This window comes from Herpailurus yagouaroundi, unplaced genomic scaffold (genome assembly GCF_014898765.1).
Source record: "Herpailurus yagouaroundi ecotype Mexico unplaced genomic scaffold, PumYag 141, whole genome shotgun sequence".
Lineage (NCBI taxonomy): Eukaryota > Metazoa > Chordata > Mammalia > Carnivora > Felidae > Herpailurus > Herpailurus yagouaroundi.
Window position 1 is genome coordinate 2,988,923 of NW_024412396.1, and position 16,668 is coordinate 3,005,590.

A 16,668-nucleotide genomic window follows, 5' to 3' on the forward strand; every position below is an offset into this window, starting at 1 on the left:
TCTTTCTTTCTTTCTTTCTTTCTTTCTTTCTTTCTTTCTTTCTTTCTTTCTCTGTCTCCCCTTCTTTGTATTTTTGCCTTTCTGTATTTTCTTCTCTCTTCCAAATTTCTGTCTCCTTCTTTCCTCCCTCCTTTCCCCTTCTTCCTTCTCTCCTTTGTCCCCAGTTGTAAAAGTAATGCTCATGACTTTGAACATTCAAACAATGAATCTTCTATAACACAAAAGAAGTGAAGCCCCTTCCACTATTCATGGTCCCATTCCACAAAGATAACCATGGTTAGTAGAGGGTATCCATTCAGACCCTTTTGTGTATATGTATAAAATATACATTGAGATTTTTTTTTTAAACTGGGACACTTAAATTTAAATGTTGGTAGTTTTTGGAGGCTTATCAAGCCATGAATGATTCTAGGGGGTCTCTCTTCAAGTAACTTGCATTTGAATGATTAACAGAGTCTCCAGGGGCTAACCGATAATCAGCTCTCAAAAATGAACCAAAATGAAATTTAAAATAACTCAAGGAAAAGAATGAAATATGCTTTTTGTAGCAATATGTATGGAACTGGAGAGTGTTATGCCTAATGAAATAAGTCATACAGAGAAAGGCAGATACCGTATGTTTTCACTCTTATGTGGATCCTGAGAAACTTAACAGAAGACCATGGGGGAGGGGAAGGAAAAAAAAAGTTAGAGAGGGAGGGAACCAAACCATAAGAGGCTCTTAAAAACTGAGGATAAACTGAGGGAAAGTGGGTGATGGGCATTGAGGAGGGCACCTGTTGGGATGAGCACTGGGTGTTGTACGAAAACCAATTTGACAATAAATTTCATAATTAATTAATTAATAACTCAAGGAGGCCAAAAAAGGATATCTAAGAGGAGAGGGGACTGGCTGGCTCAGTTGGTGGAGCATATGACTCTTGACCTCGGGGTTGTAAGTTTGAGCCCCATGTTGGGTGTAGAGATTACTTAAAAATAAAATGTTTTAAAAAAAGTATATCTAAGAGGATGCTGACAAACAGTGTCTTTCTGCCTTGGCTCTTCTTTGCCCCTTGGACATCATCCTCTTGGGAGAAGGGGTCACTTGGACAGAGAGACCCTGCTTGTGGGCAGAAGTGACAGTAAGCACATGGTGGGTTCTCAGGTCATGGGAAATTATCCTAGTATAGCAGAGGCTATAATATCTGTATCTGCATAAAAGACTTTTTCCACAACGCTGATATTGACATGATAGTGTCTGAGCATTTCTTTAGCAAAGCCAAATGTCCTTGGCTGAAATGTCTCATTTTTCATGCTCAAAATTTTATCTGGTCATTTTTTTCTGTTTGGGGCTTTGTAACTAATCCTTTAGGTCACATTTGTACCTGTCCTTTGTTGTGGAAGTTCTGAAGTGGCCTTTAGCCAAAAGTCAATCAAAAGTTCTGTCCAAGATCCTAATATAGCTGATGACTCTGATGCAGTTCTTGAGCTGACAGCTGGTGCAGCGTGGATGGCTGCTTTCCTGACACAAAAGCATAAGCCCAGAGGCATCTAAAATACTCCACTCTATTCTCACCCTTCTCTGTGCTGCTCCCATGGGTCCCCCATGCCCCACTGCAGACCCCAAACTGAGTCAATACTAGTGTCTCTGTTTTCTGCCACTTCCCAAACACCCACCCTATGCCCTGGCCAATCAAAGGGAGCATGTCAGGATGGAAAAAAAAGGAAAGAAAAAGCAAAGGCAGTTATTATGGGTCCTGACAGAACAAGGTCAATAAGATAAGGGCCTGAAACATGGAACCATCCTGTCATACAAACAGGGAGTGTGCACATGGAGGACTGTGGTGGGAGGAAGGCTTGGAATCAAGAGAATGGAAGGTGAGCAAGGAGAGTGCAGGGAATGGATTCTATAGCTCCCAAGGATATGGGTGAGCCCTAGGAAGGCCTAGCCTCTCTGGGGGGTGCCAAGGATCCTGGGGAGCAAGGTATGAAGGATAGCCTGGCTCCCAACCCTCTGTCCATTTTCTCCTCTGCTATGCCTTGTTGCACGTGCAGGGGCAGTCCTATCCCTGATTAGGTCCCATGCAAGAGGGATAGAACGAGCTCTGGCCTAACTTGGAGTCTCAGTATCCAGTTATCCTTGCCCCCATGCAGTAGTTCCAGAAACTTAGCTTCTGTCTTGTTCCTAAGACTTGGGCCCCACCCTGTGCCCCAGTGTGGTAACTGACCCTGGTCATGTTACCTCTGTCAGAAGCCCTGTTTTGATAACTCTTTTAGTTTTTCTGGCTCCCATCTACTCAGAGATTAGATGCTTCCCTCAAGCCCCAGACTGGAAGCTGGTGGCCCTGTCTCCTGATAATAAGAGGAGATAACACATCTTAATATCTAAGAGCATAGGTTTTGTAGTCAAATAGACCTGTATTCAAAAACTCTGGCTCTGCTAAGGACCAGCTGCGTGACTTGGGTGATTTACTTCACCTCTCTGAGAAAAAAAGTATCATTCAAAGTCTTGTGACTCAGTGTCATCCATGGACTGATGCATTTGTATCCATGGGAGGTTGTTGGAACTGCAGAATCTCAGGTCCCAACCTAGGCCTATTGAAACATAATCTGCATTTTAACAAGACCGTCTCAGGTGATTTAATGCACATAAAAGTTTGACAAGAACTATTCTCAAGAGCACAGGCTTTGGAACCAGGAAGATTTGGCTTTGAACCCCAGCATTAAACCTCAGCTTTATCTGTAAAATGTGGATGGTAGGGGTGCCTGGGTGGCTCAGTTGGTTGAGCGTCCCACTCTTGATTTTGGCTCAGGTCATGATCTCCCAGTTTGTGAGTTTGAGCCCTGCGTTGGCCTCTGTGCTGACAGCAGAGAGTTGGCTTGGGATTCTCTCGCTCCCTCTCTCTCTCTGTTCCTCCCCCTGCTCATTCGTGCATTCTCTTTCTGTCTTAAACAAATAAACAAATATTTTTAAAACTTATCTCTCTCTCCCTCTGCCCCTCTCTCCCACTCATGCTCTCTCTAAAATAAATAAATAAATAAATAAATAAATAAATAAATAAATAAATAAATGAAATTATTTACAAAATGTGTATGGTAATATCTAGCCCATTTGCTTGGCTTAAGGATTATGTATATGGAGTTATTTTAAAAAATTGGTTACAGCCATTATGGAAAATAGTATGGAGGCTCCTCAAAAAGTTAAAAATAGAACTATCACATGACCCAGTGTTCCCACTTTTGAGTATATATCGAAAGGGAATGAAATCACCATCTCAAAGAGATATCTGCACCCCCATGCTCATTGTAGCATTATTTATGATAGTCAATCCATGGAAAAAACTTAAGTGTCAGTCAAAGGATGAATGGATAAAGAAAATCTAAAAAAAAAAGAAGAAGAAGAAGAAAAGAAAAAAGAAAATCTGATTCCACACACAAGGAATATTACTCAGTCTTTAAAAAGAAGGAAACCTTGTTATTGTGATGACATGGATGAAACTGGAGGACATTGTGATAAGTGCAATAAGTCACAAAAAGACAAATACTATATGATTTCACTTGTGTGTGGAAAATAAAAGGCCAAACTCTGAGAAACAGGGAGTAGAATGGTGGGTACCAACAGCTAAAGGGTAGGGGAGATGTTCAGAGGACAAAATTCCAGGTATGAAAGATGAATGGGTTCTGTTGATCTGATGTACATCAGAGTGTCTATAGTTAACCATACTGTATTGTGTACTGGAAATTCGCTAAGAGTAGATCTTAATTGTTCTCATCACTAGACTCACCCCCCCAAAAAAGAAAGAAAAAAAAAAGGTAACTATATGAGGTAATAGATTGGTTAATTAGCTTGATTGTGGTAATCATTTCACAATGTAATCATATATTTACACATCACATAGTACATCTTAAATACATACGATTTTTATTTGTCAACTATACCAGAAGAAAGCTAGGGGAAAAAAAAGAAGTTACAAGCATAGCTCCCAACAAACAGTGAGTGCTCAGTGAGTGGTATCTATTGTTAGCACTAGCCTGCTAGGCTTTCCAAACCTGTCCTAGTGCCGTCTTTTTAGAACATCTTCCTGACTCTGACTGTTTAATGGACTAATTCCCTTTATAAGCTTCCAGGCTGGTCTGGACTTCCTTCCAGCATCTGCAATGACAATGTTCTCCAGAACTTGCCCCATCTCAGTGGGCCCCATCTAGTAATTCTCAGCTCCTTGCAGTTTACCTGTTCAGCTAGGCCCCTTTTCATACCTGGATAATTGCAACAGCACCTTGACTAGTCTTCCAGCTGCTCATTTCACCAAATGACTGGCAGACTCAATTTTCTAAAGTATCACTTCTTACATATCTTACATATCTGTCATGAATAGAAGCCTCCAGGGCCTATGTTGTATCTGAGACAAAGCCTAGGCCCCCCCTGGCTGGCATTTAAATTGGTCACAGCTTATACCATCTTATCCTTTCACAGCCTCCCACCTCCAGGTCTGACTGGTCTACCAATACTCCCCCACCCCAGGCTGGGCTTTCCCACCTTCCTGACTTGATTGGGACTCTCCCTGTCTTCCCCTAGCTAAATATGACCGTTGAGGACTTGGAATGTATTAAGAACCACTGAGAAACTGAATTTTAATTTAATTAAAGTTTAAAACTAAACTAGAGCAATTGATTTTCAACAAAAATCCCAAAGCAATTGGGTGAAAATGTCTTTTCAACAAGTGATGCTGAATATCCACATGCAAAAAGATAAATGTAGAACCTTACCTCACACCATACACAAAAATAATTTAAAATGGGCCATACACCTAATTTTAAGATCCAAAGCTATAAAACTTTTAGAATAAAACATAGGGAAAGTCTTTGGTTAGACACAAATTCTTACATATGATACTAAAAGCTCAATCCATAAAAGAAAATATTGATAAATTATACTTCATAAAAATTAAAAACTTTTGTGCCCAGAAGATACTATTAAGAAAATTAAAATTAAAGTTTAAGCCTCAGACTTGGAGAAAATATTTGGAAGTCATATTTCTGATAAAGGACTTCTGCTAAGAGTATACAGAGAACCTTTACAACTCAAGAAGACAGTTGAGTTTTAAAATGGTCAAAATATTGCAGCACCTTGGTGGCTCAGTTGGTTGAGCATCTGACTTTTTTTTAATGTTTATTTTTGAGAGGCAAGAACGTGAGTAGGGAAGGGGCAGAGAGAGGGAGACACAGAACCTGAAGCAGGCTCCAGGCTCTGAGCTGTCAGCACAGAGCCCGACATGGGGCTTGAACTCATGAGCTGTGAGATCATGACCTGAGCTTGAAGTTAGATGCTCAACTGCCTGAGCCACCCAGGTTCCCCAGCATCTGATTCTCGATTTCCACTCAGGTCCATGATCTCACACTCAAAAACTCAGAATCATTATGCTTAGTGAAAATAGACAGATGAAAAAGACTACATACTATATGATTCCATTTACGTGCAATGTATAGTAAAGGAATACCTATAAAGACAGAAAGTAGTGATTGCCTAAGGCTAGATAGAAATGAGAATGATGATAAACTGTAAATGGGCATGAGGGATGGTGGTAATGTTCTAAATTGTTTTCTGGTGATGGTTGTATAACTGTAAATTTTCTTTAAACATTATTGAATTATACATTTAAAACAGGTGAATTTTATGGTATATAAATTATACCTCAATAAAACTCTTTTTTAAAAAACTAAGTCAGTGTAGATAACTTTTCTGTAAAATACAACTTTATTCTTTTTTTTTAATTAGTTTATTTGGGGGGGGGGGCAGAGAGAGAGGGAGAGAGAGAGTCCTAAGCAGGCCCCAAGCCCAGCACAAGCCTAAAGTGGGGCTGAATATCACAACCATGAGATCATGATCTGACTTGAAATCAAGAGTCAGACACGTAAATGACTGAGCCACCCAGATGCCCCTAGCTTTATTATTTTTTTCATTGTTTTTATTGAAATTCCAGTTAGTTAACCTACAATGTAATATTAGTTTCAGGTGTACAATACAGTGATTCAGCACTTCCATAAAACACCTGGTGCTCATCACAAGAAGTTCACTCCTTAATCCCCATCACCTATTTAATCCATCTCCCACCCACGTCCCCCCTGCTAACAGTCAGCTTGTTCTCTATAGTTAAGAGTCTATTTCTTGGTTTGCCTCTCTCTTTTTCCCTTTTCATTGTTTCTGTTATGTCTTAAATTCTACATATGAGTGAAATCATATGGTATTGTCTTTCTCTGACTGACTTATTTTGTTTAGAATAATACTTTTTAGATCCGTCCACGTCCTTGTAAATGGAAAGATTTCATTCTTTTTTATGGCTGAGTAATAGTCCAGTGTGTGTGTGTGTGTGTGTGTGTGTGTGTGTGTGTGTGTGTGTACCACATATACACATATGTATGTATACCACATCTTCTTTATCCGCTCATCAGTTGATGGACACTTGGGCTATTTCCATAATTTGGAACTAATCTTTAGGGCACCTGGGTGGCTTAGTCAGTTGAGCATCTCTTGATTTTGGCTCAGGTCAAGATCTCACTGTGCGATCAAGCGCCATGTTGGGCTCCATGCTGACAGTAGGGAGCTTGCTTGGGATTCTCTCTTTCCCTCTATCTGCCCCTTCCCCATTTGCATTCTCTCTCTCTCTCTCTCTCTCTCTCTCTCTCTCTCTCTCTCTCTCTCAAAATAAATAAATAAACTTAAAAAAATTAAAAAAGAAAATGCTGAGCAGGATGGATACCAAAAAAACAAAAACCTGGGGCGCCTGGGTGGCGCAGTCGGTTAAGCGTCCGACTTCAGCCAGGTCACGATCTCTCGGTCCTTGAGTTCGAGCCCCGCTTCGGGCTCTGGGCTGATGGCTCAGAGCCTGGAGCCTGTTTCCGATTCTGTGTCTCCCTCTCTCTCTGCCCCTCCCCCGTTCATGCTCTGTCTCTCTCTGTCCCAAAAATAAATAAACGTTGAAAAAAAAATAAAAAAAAAAACAAAAACCTAAAACCAAAAAAACCCCATACATAGGCATACCATGTTGAAACTGCAAAAGCCAAAGACAGAAAAATCCTGAAAGAAATCAGAGAGAAAAAAAAATCTTATATCTAGAGGAATGGACAGGAAGTACAGTACATGCAAATGTTATTAATGACTAACAGTTTATGGAATTGTTGGAATAGAAAACAATAAATTTAATAATCTTGTGTTCTCTGCCAATACTTGTTGGTTGAATCCTGGAAGAATTTTACAAAGACTTAGTGTACTGTTAACTCCAAGAATTTCTTGTAACGAAAAGAATGATTAGTAAGTATTTAATAATCAAAACCAAAACAAAGTAGTGTAATTTGTTCTTTGCTGACATCATAATGCATGGGAACAGATTAATTTCAAGTCCCAAGGAAAAGAAAAGCTTCCTTGTAACCTAACAAGACAAGTACGAGAATTTATGTTGAGATGGAAATTTTTCATAATACAGATCCTGACAAACAGTACAAAAATTATTGGTTAGGGGAGCCTGGGTGGCTCAGTCAGTTAAGCCACCAACTTCATTGCTTGTCAGGATCTCACGAGTTCCAGACCCACTTGAGGCTCTGGGCTGACAGCTCAGAGCTTGGAGCCTGCTTCGGATTCTGTGTCTCCCTCTCTCTCTCTCTCTGCCCTTCCCCACTTGTGCTCTGTCTCTCTCTCTCTCTCAAAAATAAATAAACATTAAAAACTTTTTTTTTAATTATTGGTTAATTGAATGAATAGGCTGTCAAGGCACCCTGAGCTTCCATGGTGGGCCTGAAGCAGCAAAACAATGTTAAGAGATATGGTGATTGGATACAACCCCTACCTATTCTTCCTGGGTCCAACAAAAGATTTAGAAACCAGGATTTTCCCACCCTGGGTGCAGAGATACAGGGGTTATTCCTTCCTTAGTTCCAGAAGACAGTTCCAAGTCAGGAGATCTGATTTCTAGTCCTAGGTCAGCTTGGACAAATTCAAGACCATTATTAACCTTTTGCAGTGCTTATTTCTTAAGGCAGGTGATGGAAGCAAGTAATACCCACCCAAATTACTTTATCAGCTTGTGAGAAGCAGGAGTTGACATATTTTAAAGTATTGAGAAAAGATGAGGCAGGGCATAATGAAATACGGGGTGGGTTTGGGCCAAATTCGGCTGCGAAATTGTGTGACAGGGGGCAAGTCACATAAATCTCAACTGGCTTCCTCATGTGTAAAACGTGCTCCCTTTTAAGTCCCCAAATAGGGATGAGGAGTGTTGGGGCTGCATCTGGGGAGGGGGGGGGTTCTTTCCGCAGTGTCCCCAGTAAACACGATGAGGGACATGAGCGCCAAGTGTCGGTATGTCCGTTTCTAAACGCTGGCTCTGGGCTTCTCTGGCTCAACTGTCTTATTTACAGATGAAAAAAATGTCAGAGACCGAGTGACTTCTCCAGGGTCACACAAGAGTGTATCACAAAGTCTATGCAAGGGCCTTGAAGCCGGTGGGGAACCTCGCGTGGTTCGCGTTGGAACAGCAGACAGCTTTGGCGGATTCCCAACACTGCCGTCTCACAGCAAAGCCAAGGACTGCCACCTAGCGGTAGATTGTGGCCACGCAAGGGCAGCGTAGTGAAAAAGACTGGGTACTGCGGCATCCGGGGAGCCAATACGCTATCAGTTTGCTCAGCAAACTCCTTTTTTCCATAGGGTCTTTCTAACTGTCGATCAATCGCTTGCCCCGTTTTTATTGGTTTAGCTTTCATCATTCTCCTCAATATACTAATCACGCGCCCCTTTCCACGAGTAATTTTACGTCATTGGATCTTCCCCTAAGTCTGACGAATTTAGTCAGTTCTTCCATTCTATTGGCTGGGCGTGGCTTCTCTTCCCCACATCCTGTTCGGGGCGGAAGTGAGAGGCCCTTATTTCTATTGGCTTAGATTTGCAAGCGGGAGTTGTCTATCAAGTCTATCAGATAAGGTTGGCTCTCCGAAAGTACCGCCCCGGAACAGGCGGGGTTTGTGAAGATGGCGGCGCCTGGGAATCTTGTGAGTTTGCTTCGTTGTGTAGGCATTTCCTTACTTCAGCGGCTCTGGGCAAATAATTGGCGCGAGGGAAAGGAGGTGACGAAAGTAGCTTCAGAGAAGCAACTTCCCTGATACAGCAGGATAAAAGCAGCAGTAGGGTGAGGGGGCTGAAGTTACCGCTTCTCCTAGAAACCTGGAGGGCTGGCCGACTGTGAAACGAGTCTGCGAAAAGTCGGGAATGTGGGGTGTCTGAAGGAGAAGAGGGTTTTCCTCCCCATACGTCCAGTCTTCTAATAATCCTGAGGAAATAAGTGCTTTTCTTTAATTCTCTCTCCCTCTCATAGGCGGTGCTGGAGTCAGACCTGCAAAGTGCCGTGACACTTTTGAAAAACCTTCAGGATCAGGTGAGTCATGTCACCCCCTTGGGGATGGGTCACTGACGGATTGGCTTTCGTTTTGTGTGCTTCACCTCCAAACTTTGGTCGTTTGAGGGACATATATTTGAATGTTACCAAATTCCTTAAGAGCCAAGTGACTTAATGAAAAAACCTTTTCGGGCTAGAATTCAAAGTAATTTATTTCTGCATCTAAAGCAATACAGAAAACTCCAAAAAGAAGTTATCTGAATGTATTTCCTTTATTCTCATAGTTAAAGAAACCAATGCTGGGAAAGGTGATAGGATTTGCCCTTTGGGTAGCCAGCTGTATTGGTTGATTCAGCCAGTACAGATAAGGTACAGTCTCCCCACATCACCACTGACCCGGTTCCCCTCCCCTCCCCATGGTTTGATAAGGTGATTTCTTTAGCTTTAAGAAGTGGAAATTTTTTTGTACTTTATGAAAAAGTATCAGAAACCATCTTTCCTATACTGTCTGAGAAGAAAGGTAGTAACAATATTTTAGGCTTTGTTTCAGGTGATTTGTTTAGTTTTTGCCCTTCCATGCTCAGAGATGACTAGGTGTATTCTCATCAGCGGTTTTATTTGGACTAATTTCAGGTGATGGCTGTAACTGCACAAGTACAAGCTCTGACAAAAAAAGTTCAAGCTAGAGCCTATCCTACAGAGAAGGTAAGACGTATTTGAAGAGTCAGCATTCCCTGACTTCTTCTCAACAGCTGTTTCATCATAAATTTATTGTGTTGTATTGGAACTTCAAAGATGAATAAGATCCAGTTTCTGTGCTGAAGTCTAGGAGAGGAGACAGATCAAAACAATAGGTATAAGCAACAGCAGAATTGCTGATGAGTCATAATGAGTACTGTGCAAGCCCAGGAGAGAGATTAAATAATTGCCAGAGGAACAGAGGAAGTCAGGGAAGGCTTCTCACAGGTGGTAACAGGATTGTGCGGAATAAATAGGACTCCAGGGAACAGAAAGAAACAGCATGTACAAAGGGACAGAGTCCTGAAAGCATGGCGATATACTGGGAAAGGAGGTCATTTAGTGTGGTTGGATGTACAGTGTGGGGGTGGAAGGTGGGGAGTAGGAAGTAAGACTAGGAAAGTAGTCACTCTGTGAAGAGCCTTGTAGGCCAACTGAGGAGTTACTATTGTATTTCATCCAATCTAATGCTGTTAATTTGGGACCTGCCACTTATTTTGTATACAAAAAAAAATTCGGCCTGTTAACATATGACATAACATTAAGGTACCATTGATTAAAAGATACATCCTGACTTTAGAGATGTGAAAATATGAAAACGATATGCATGTTAAAATTGAAATATGGTGGTTTTTAATTTAAGGTCTTGTAGAACCTTCTTAGGGATCATTGAATATGGAGCAGTATAGAAGGAGGGCTTTGGATCCTTCTTGAAGGATCCTTGAAGTGGAAAACTCTTGTTTTATATGTGGAGTTTTTGTTCTAAGATATTACTTAATATACTCCATAGGTCAACAAAAGTATGAAAATCATTGTGGTAACTTAATAAGAGTCACTGAAAGATTTTTAAATATGGGATTTACAGAAGATTTATGCTTTAGAAAGATAGCTAATAGAATTTTTTTTTTTTAATGATTTTATTTTGGGAGGCACCTGGCTGGCTCCATTGGTAGAGTATGTGACTCATGATCTTAGGGTCATGAGTTCAAGCCTCACGATGGGTGTGGAGCCTACTTAAAAAAAAAAAAAAAAAAAAAAGATTTTATTTTTTAAGTAATCTCTACACCCAGTGTGGGGCTCAAACTTCCAACCTAGGGATCAAGAGTAACGTGCTTCACTGACTGAGCCAGCCAACGCGCCCCTAGAGCTAATAGAGTTTCTAATATGTTCTCTTTGCCTTTTCTATCTCATTATTCAGTTTTGTTCTCACTTATTTTTATTTTTATCTTTGTGTTTTCTTCTTTTTGATTTTTTTCTCATATGCTTATAACTCTATTTGAACTTGACAGAGTCCAAGCTAGTCAGGAAGAACCTACTTCTCAAATTCTTGGCTGGTTCTGGGCTGCCAGCATATATGTTAGATCACTATATATTTGTTTATTCATTGAACAGAATTTAGTAACTTATCTTTCAGGACCGAAAATTACTAAGTGCTTTACAGACTATAGAGTTCTTTCATATTATCTTTTTTAAGCTCGTAATTACTCTTCGGGGCAGAAAGGAAATACGTTTCCTTTATATATGTTTTCCTGTATATGCTATAGATGAGGAGACTGGGGTCATGAGATTGAGTTACCCATTATTTGACTACCAAATGCCTAATTCAGAGGTTAAACTCAGTTTGTCTTTAAATTCTTTGCGCCTCCACCTGTTACCACACTAGTGCTGATCTCCAGCAGCTTCCCATGATTGTTTAAAAATACCCAGGGCTTTGGTGTTGGAGTCAGACTGAGTTTGAATCCCATACTCCTCTAATACATGTGTAATTTTAGGCAGAGTATTTAACCTGTCTGAAATAAAATAGGTCTTCCAAGGGCTGTTGACTTTTTCAGTTTCATTTTAAGTAGTCACAAAGACTTTTTTTTTTTTAATGTTTATTTATTTTTGAAAGAGAGAGAGAGAGAGCACAAGCAGGGAGGGGCAGAGAGTAAGGGAGACACAGAATCTGAAGCAGGCTGCAGGCTCCAGATGTCAGCACAGAGCCCAACGTGGCGCTCAAACCCACAAACCATGAGATCATGACCTGAGTTGAAGTTGGATGCTTTACCAACTGAGCCACCCAGGCACCCCAACTTCTTTAACAACTGTAACTTAAGTGCTCTCCTGTGTTACTCATATGATATTTGCTTGATTATCTGACTGTAAATGTAATGTGATTTTAATTTTAGAAAGTTTGGAAGATGCATAGAAGCATAAAGAAGAAAATTTAAAACCAATATAATCACCATTCTGAGATAACCACTGGGGTATATTTTTGGGAAATTTATTTTATTGTAAAAGTAATGTATGCCTGATGAAAAATACTTTCACAATACAAATGCTCCATTTCTTCCTTTTCCTCATTTTGATCCCCATGGAGAGCAGTTGTTACTAGTGTGTTATCTTCCAGAGATTTTTCTCTGTGTATAAAATGTGTGCGTCAGGGGCACCTGAGTGTCTCGGTCAGTTAAGCGTCTGACTTCAGCTCAGGTCTCGATCTCATGGTTTGTGACTTCCAGCCCTGCGTCTGATTCTGTGCTGACAGCTCAGAGCCTGGAGCCTGCTTCGGATTCGGTGTCTCCCTCTCTGTTCCTCCCCTGCTCGCACTCTCTCTCTCAAAAATAAATAAAGATTAAAAAAAAATTGAAATAGGCTGATGGGGGGTGGGAGGGAGAGGAGAGTGGGTGATGGGTATTGAGGAGGGCACCTTTTGGGATGAGCACTGGGTGTTGTATGGAAACCAATTTGACAATAAATTTCATAAACAAATAAATAGAGACCCCTTAAAAAAATAAAATAAATAAAAATTTAAAAAAATTGAAATAAATAAAATGTGTGCATCATACTGTCCCTGCCTTAACTGAAACCATATTGTAGTGTAGAAAGTGCTGACATAGAATTAAGTCCATGTCAGTATGTATAGATCATTGTTTTTAACTGTATCACATAATTGTATGGGGATAAAAACCAATAATTGTTTTGATTAAAGATTGAACATCATATGGTGACAAAATTTGTCAAAATTTGGAACGGCCTTAAAGGTAGGAGCCAAGGATACTGTTTTCCACACAGACTCCACAATAAAGAATTGCCCATTCCCATATGTTAATGGCCCTGAGATTGAGAAACCCTACCATAGTAGTTTTGGGGACATTTTATTGATTTTTGTGCTCTTACTGTCTTGCAGTAATTCTCAGAGCTTTGCTTCTCTCATAATTTTCTTAGTGGCCATTTTAGGTACAGTCACGTCCTTGAGACTACTCCAGATACCTTGTATAAACTGATGAGGGGAAAACTGAACTTGGAAAAAATTACCCTGTTTACCCTAGGCTCTCCTCCTGTTTCTTTGGCTAAAACTGAATTGGCATCTCTTACTCTTTTGTTCTCAGGGTCTCAGCCTCTTGGAAGTGAAGGACCAGCTACTGCTCATGTACCTTATGGATTTAACCCATCTCATCCTGGACAAAGCCTCAGGAGGGTCTCTTCAGGGACATGCTGCAGTTCTGAGACTGGTAGAGATCCGCACGGTATGAAGCATTTTGCATCTTAGCGTTCTGGGTTTCCACAGCCTGAACCCTAGGACTGTCACAATAGCTCTCATTTAAGTGGGTGTTCTCATGATTAAGTGAGGAAACCAAATGAAAAAAGTATTTTTTTTTTTCACTTGCTCTACTTTGTTTATATTTTAGATGCTTTATCTGGCAAGTTAATATAGAGGCTTTGACATGTTTAATTTGGGGAAGGGAACGTAACCCTATTTAACCACATTATAGGTTTTGGAAAAGCTTCGTCCCTTGGACCAAAAACTGAAGTATCAGATTGACAAGCTAGTCAAGACTGCAGTGACAGGCAGCCTCAGTAAGTGGCAGAAGCTGTAAGATTATGTGGGGACTATCATAAATTTCCAAATCTTGTAAAATCCCTTGTTTGTGCCCCCTCCCCCCCCCCCAGGTGAGAATGACCCTCTCCGTTTTAAGCCTCATCCCAGCAATATGATGAGCAAGGTAAGGGATTGCATTCACCTGATTTTCCTGAGGGCTCAAAGCCTGAATGAGCCTCATGGGGATCCTGGATCTCCTGGGATTCTCTTATTACTGTTGACTCCTGTCTTGTGCCTTAGAATGTAGAGTATGAGATTTTCCTTTCTCCCCTTTGTTTATATTCCCAACTCCCCAGGGTACTCTAGCTTTGGTTTTACTTAGTGTCTAACACTTGCTGAGTTTATGGATTTTGCATTCCTTTTGTAGTTGAGCTCTGAGGACGAGGAGGAAGATGAAGCAGAAGGCCAGTCTGAAGCTTCAGGAAAGAAATCTGTAAAAGGAACAGTTAAGAAATACGTTCCACCACGCTTGGTTCCAGTACATTATGGTATGAACTGTGTCTACTGCCTCCTCGGCATAAATTGTGTCTCTTTTATCTTTTTCTCTGTTCTGGGATAACCCTCGCTGATTTTTATCATATAGATGAAACAGAAGCTGAGAGGGAAAAGAAACGCCTAGAACGGGCCAGAAAACGGGCATTGAGCAGCTCTGTCATTCGTGAACTTAAGGAGCAGTACTCAGATGCTCCAGAGGAAATCCGTGATGCTCGGCATCCTCATGTCACCCGTCAGAGTCAGGAGGATCAACACAGGTCTGAATCCTTGCAATTGGAAATTGTTTTCTACCCCATGGAGACCTGTCCTTATGCTTTGGATGGATATGATTAAGTCTGGTACCAAGAGAATTCACATTATAGAGAAAGTAGAGTGGGAAATTGGGCTGATAGTTTCTAAGAATTAGGGTTGGTAAGTACAGAATAGGAGCTCGGGAAAAAATATCTTCCCAAGTGTTTAGGCTGAGCAGATGCTGTACGAAGAGGAATATGTGCAGTTCTGCCTAGTGGGACTTTAAAAATTCCATATTTCACTGTCACAACTCTCACTTCTGTGCAGAAGCAAATAAAGTCAAGTTTTTATAGTGGCATCAAGAATGCTAGACAGGTTCAGGAAAGAAAAGCAGGAAAGTGACTGTAACATGAATACAGACTCATCAACTTTGCCTGGGCGTCAGTCTCCACCGTTGATAGATTTGAGTGAAGGGGCTCATGTAGGAATTCTGTTCCTGAAGGTGCAAGTTTTTTGGTATAATAGTTTAAATATTCTTATGGATGGGCTATGAGTTCATCTCTAGGGAGGAGGGAATTTCTAGCATAAAGAACATTTCATTGAGGAAGCTCAATATGTGCATTGATCTTAAATATTATATTGACTTGCTGTGAAATTTCTTGAGAACTATTTCAAGAAGGGGTGAAGATTTTTAGCTGCAGCTTTCTGTGTGTAGATTGAACATGTTGTAAACTGTGTTTCTGTGGCAGGATTAACTACGAGGAGAGCATGATGGTGCGTTTAAGTGTCAGTAAGCGCGAGAAAGGACGACGAAAACGAGCAAGTGTTATGAATTCACAACTTCATTCCCTCACACACTTTAGTGACATCAGTGCTTTGACAGGAGGAACACCTCATCTTGATGAGGTAAGGCTGCGATACAGTGGTGGGAAAGCAGCCTCCTTGATTTCAGCCAGGTGCACGTGGGGCTCATTACCATGAGGAACACGGAAAGGGGTGCTGACACCTGGAAGCACCTGCCATTCCTTCACTTTTCCATCTGTCTCCAGGACCAGAATCCTATTAAGAAGCGTAAGAAGATACCTAAGAAAAGTCGAAAGAAGAAAGGTCAGTGAATGGCTAGGACTTGGATGGTTACGTGCAGAGTAGGGAGTACGAATTGGGATGTCAGCTGTCTGGATTTGCCATCTTAGGTCTCAGACCAACCCCTGTAGTTACCTCTTCCAGACTGAGCATTGATTTTTTAGAAGTGGGCTTTCTCTTTTTTGCCAAGCTGAAAATCAGCATCATTCACAAAAAAAAAAGATTTCTGGGTTCTGTTTCTAAGGTCCCACAGTTGGTGTGCAGGCTTCCTTAAGTAGGACTATTAAAATGTCACTTGAAGGAACTGTTTTCCAAGTTTAGTCTCATTCCTACTTCTAGTCCTTTGTCCTGGGAGGATGTACAGAGTACTGTCTAGGGGGACCCAACCTTCTTGAGCCCTTTTCTCTAGGTTTCTTTTTTTCTGTCCCTTCAGCTTTTCCAACTGTCCTTTGCCTTATTCTTGGTTTCCCTTCCTTTCAGGTTTTCGGAGGCGGCGGTGATGATGGGTGTACATATTTGTATATCTGTTGTTATCCAGGGATACTTCTAATTTCACTGTATGTAGGTTTTATTTTTTTTTCCTTGAAATTCATTAATTGTTTGCTCTGGATATGTGGAAAGATCTTTATGAATAAAATTGATTTTACTTACGAAATGAATCTGCTTTTGCATATGTATTGTATGACTGGAATCACTGGGTGTGGGGTTTTTCTGGTGAGATGGTAATAAAAGGATAAAGGGAAAGATGAAATTTTGCAGGGGGAGTGAGAGAAGGTTGGCTTTATAGTTTGTTTTGATAGTTTACTTTTCTCAGAAGCTATAAATTGTTTCCTTAGCAAAAAATATTGAGAGATTAGAGTAGTGTTATCAACTCTTCTGGCCCACGTGGCCATAAGT

The 16,668-nt window shown here is 40.8% G+C and overlaps 1 protein-coding gene across 2 annotated transcripts; it reads left to right on the plus strand.

The window, feature by feature from the left end:
• Positions 1 to 8,961: 8,961 nt before the first annotated feature.
• On the plus strand, positions 8,962 to 16,426 carry NGDN (neuroguidin). 2 transcript variants are annotated; one of them, XM_040476693.1, is made up of 11 exons: positions 8,962 to 9,021; positions 9,345 to 9,404; positions 9,999 to 10,070; positions 13,472 to 13,609; positions 13,856 to 13,940; positions 14,034 to 14,086; positions 14,330 to 14,450; positions 14,546 to 14,714; positions 15,438 to 15,594; positions 15,738 to 15,795; positions 16,252 to 16,426. In XM_040476693.1, the coding sequence occupies exons 1-11, from the start codon at positions 9,001 to 9,003 to the stop codon at positions 16,269 to 16,271; spliced, it is 954 nt and encodes a 317-aa protein (XP_040332627.1). In that variant the 5' UTR covers positions 8,962 to 9,000; the 3' UTR covers positions 16,272 to 16,426. The 2 variants fall into 2 exon arrangements, with proteins under 2 accessions (XP_040332627.1, XP_040332628.1); XM_040476694.1 differs by lacking the exon at positions 9,999 to 10,070.
• Positions 16,427 to 16,668: the final 242 nt, after the last annotated feature.

Coding starts and splice junctions, on each gene's coding strand:
- NGDN (XM_040476693.1), top strand. CDS start 9,001: ATGGCGGCGCCTGGGAATCTT. Junction 14,087..14,329: donor CCAGCAATATGATGAGCAAG/GTAAGGGATTGC, acceptor TTCCTTTTGTAG/TTGAGCTCTGAGGACGAGGA. Junction 15,796..16,251: donor GAAAAGTCGAAAGAAGAAAG/GTCAGTGAATGG, acceptor CCTTCCTTTCAG/GTTTTCGGAGGCGGCGGTGA.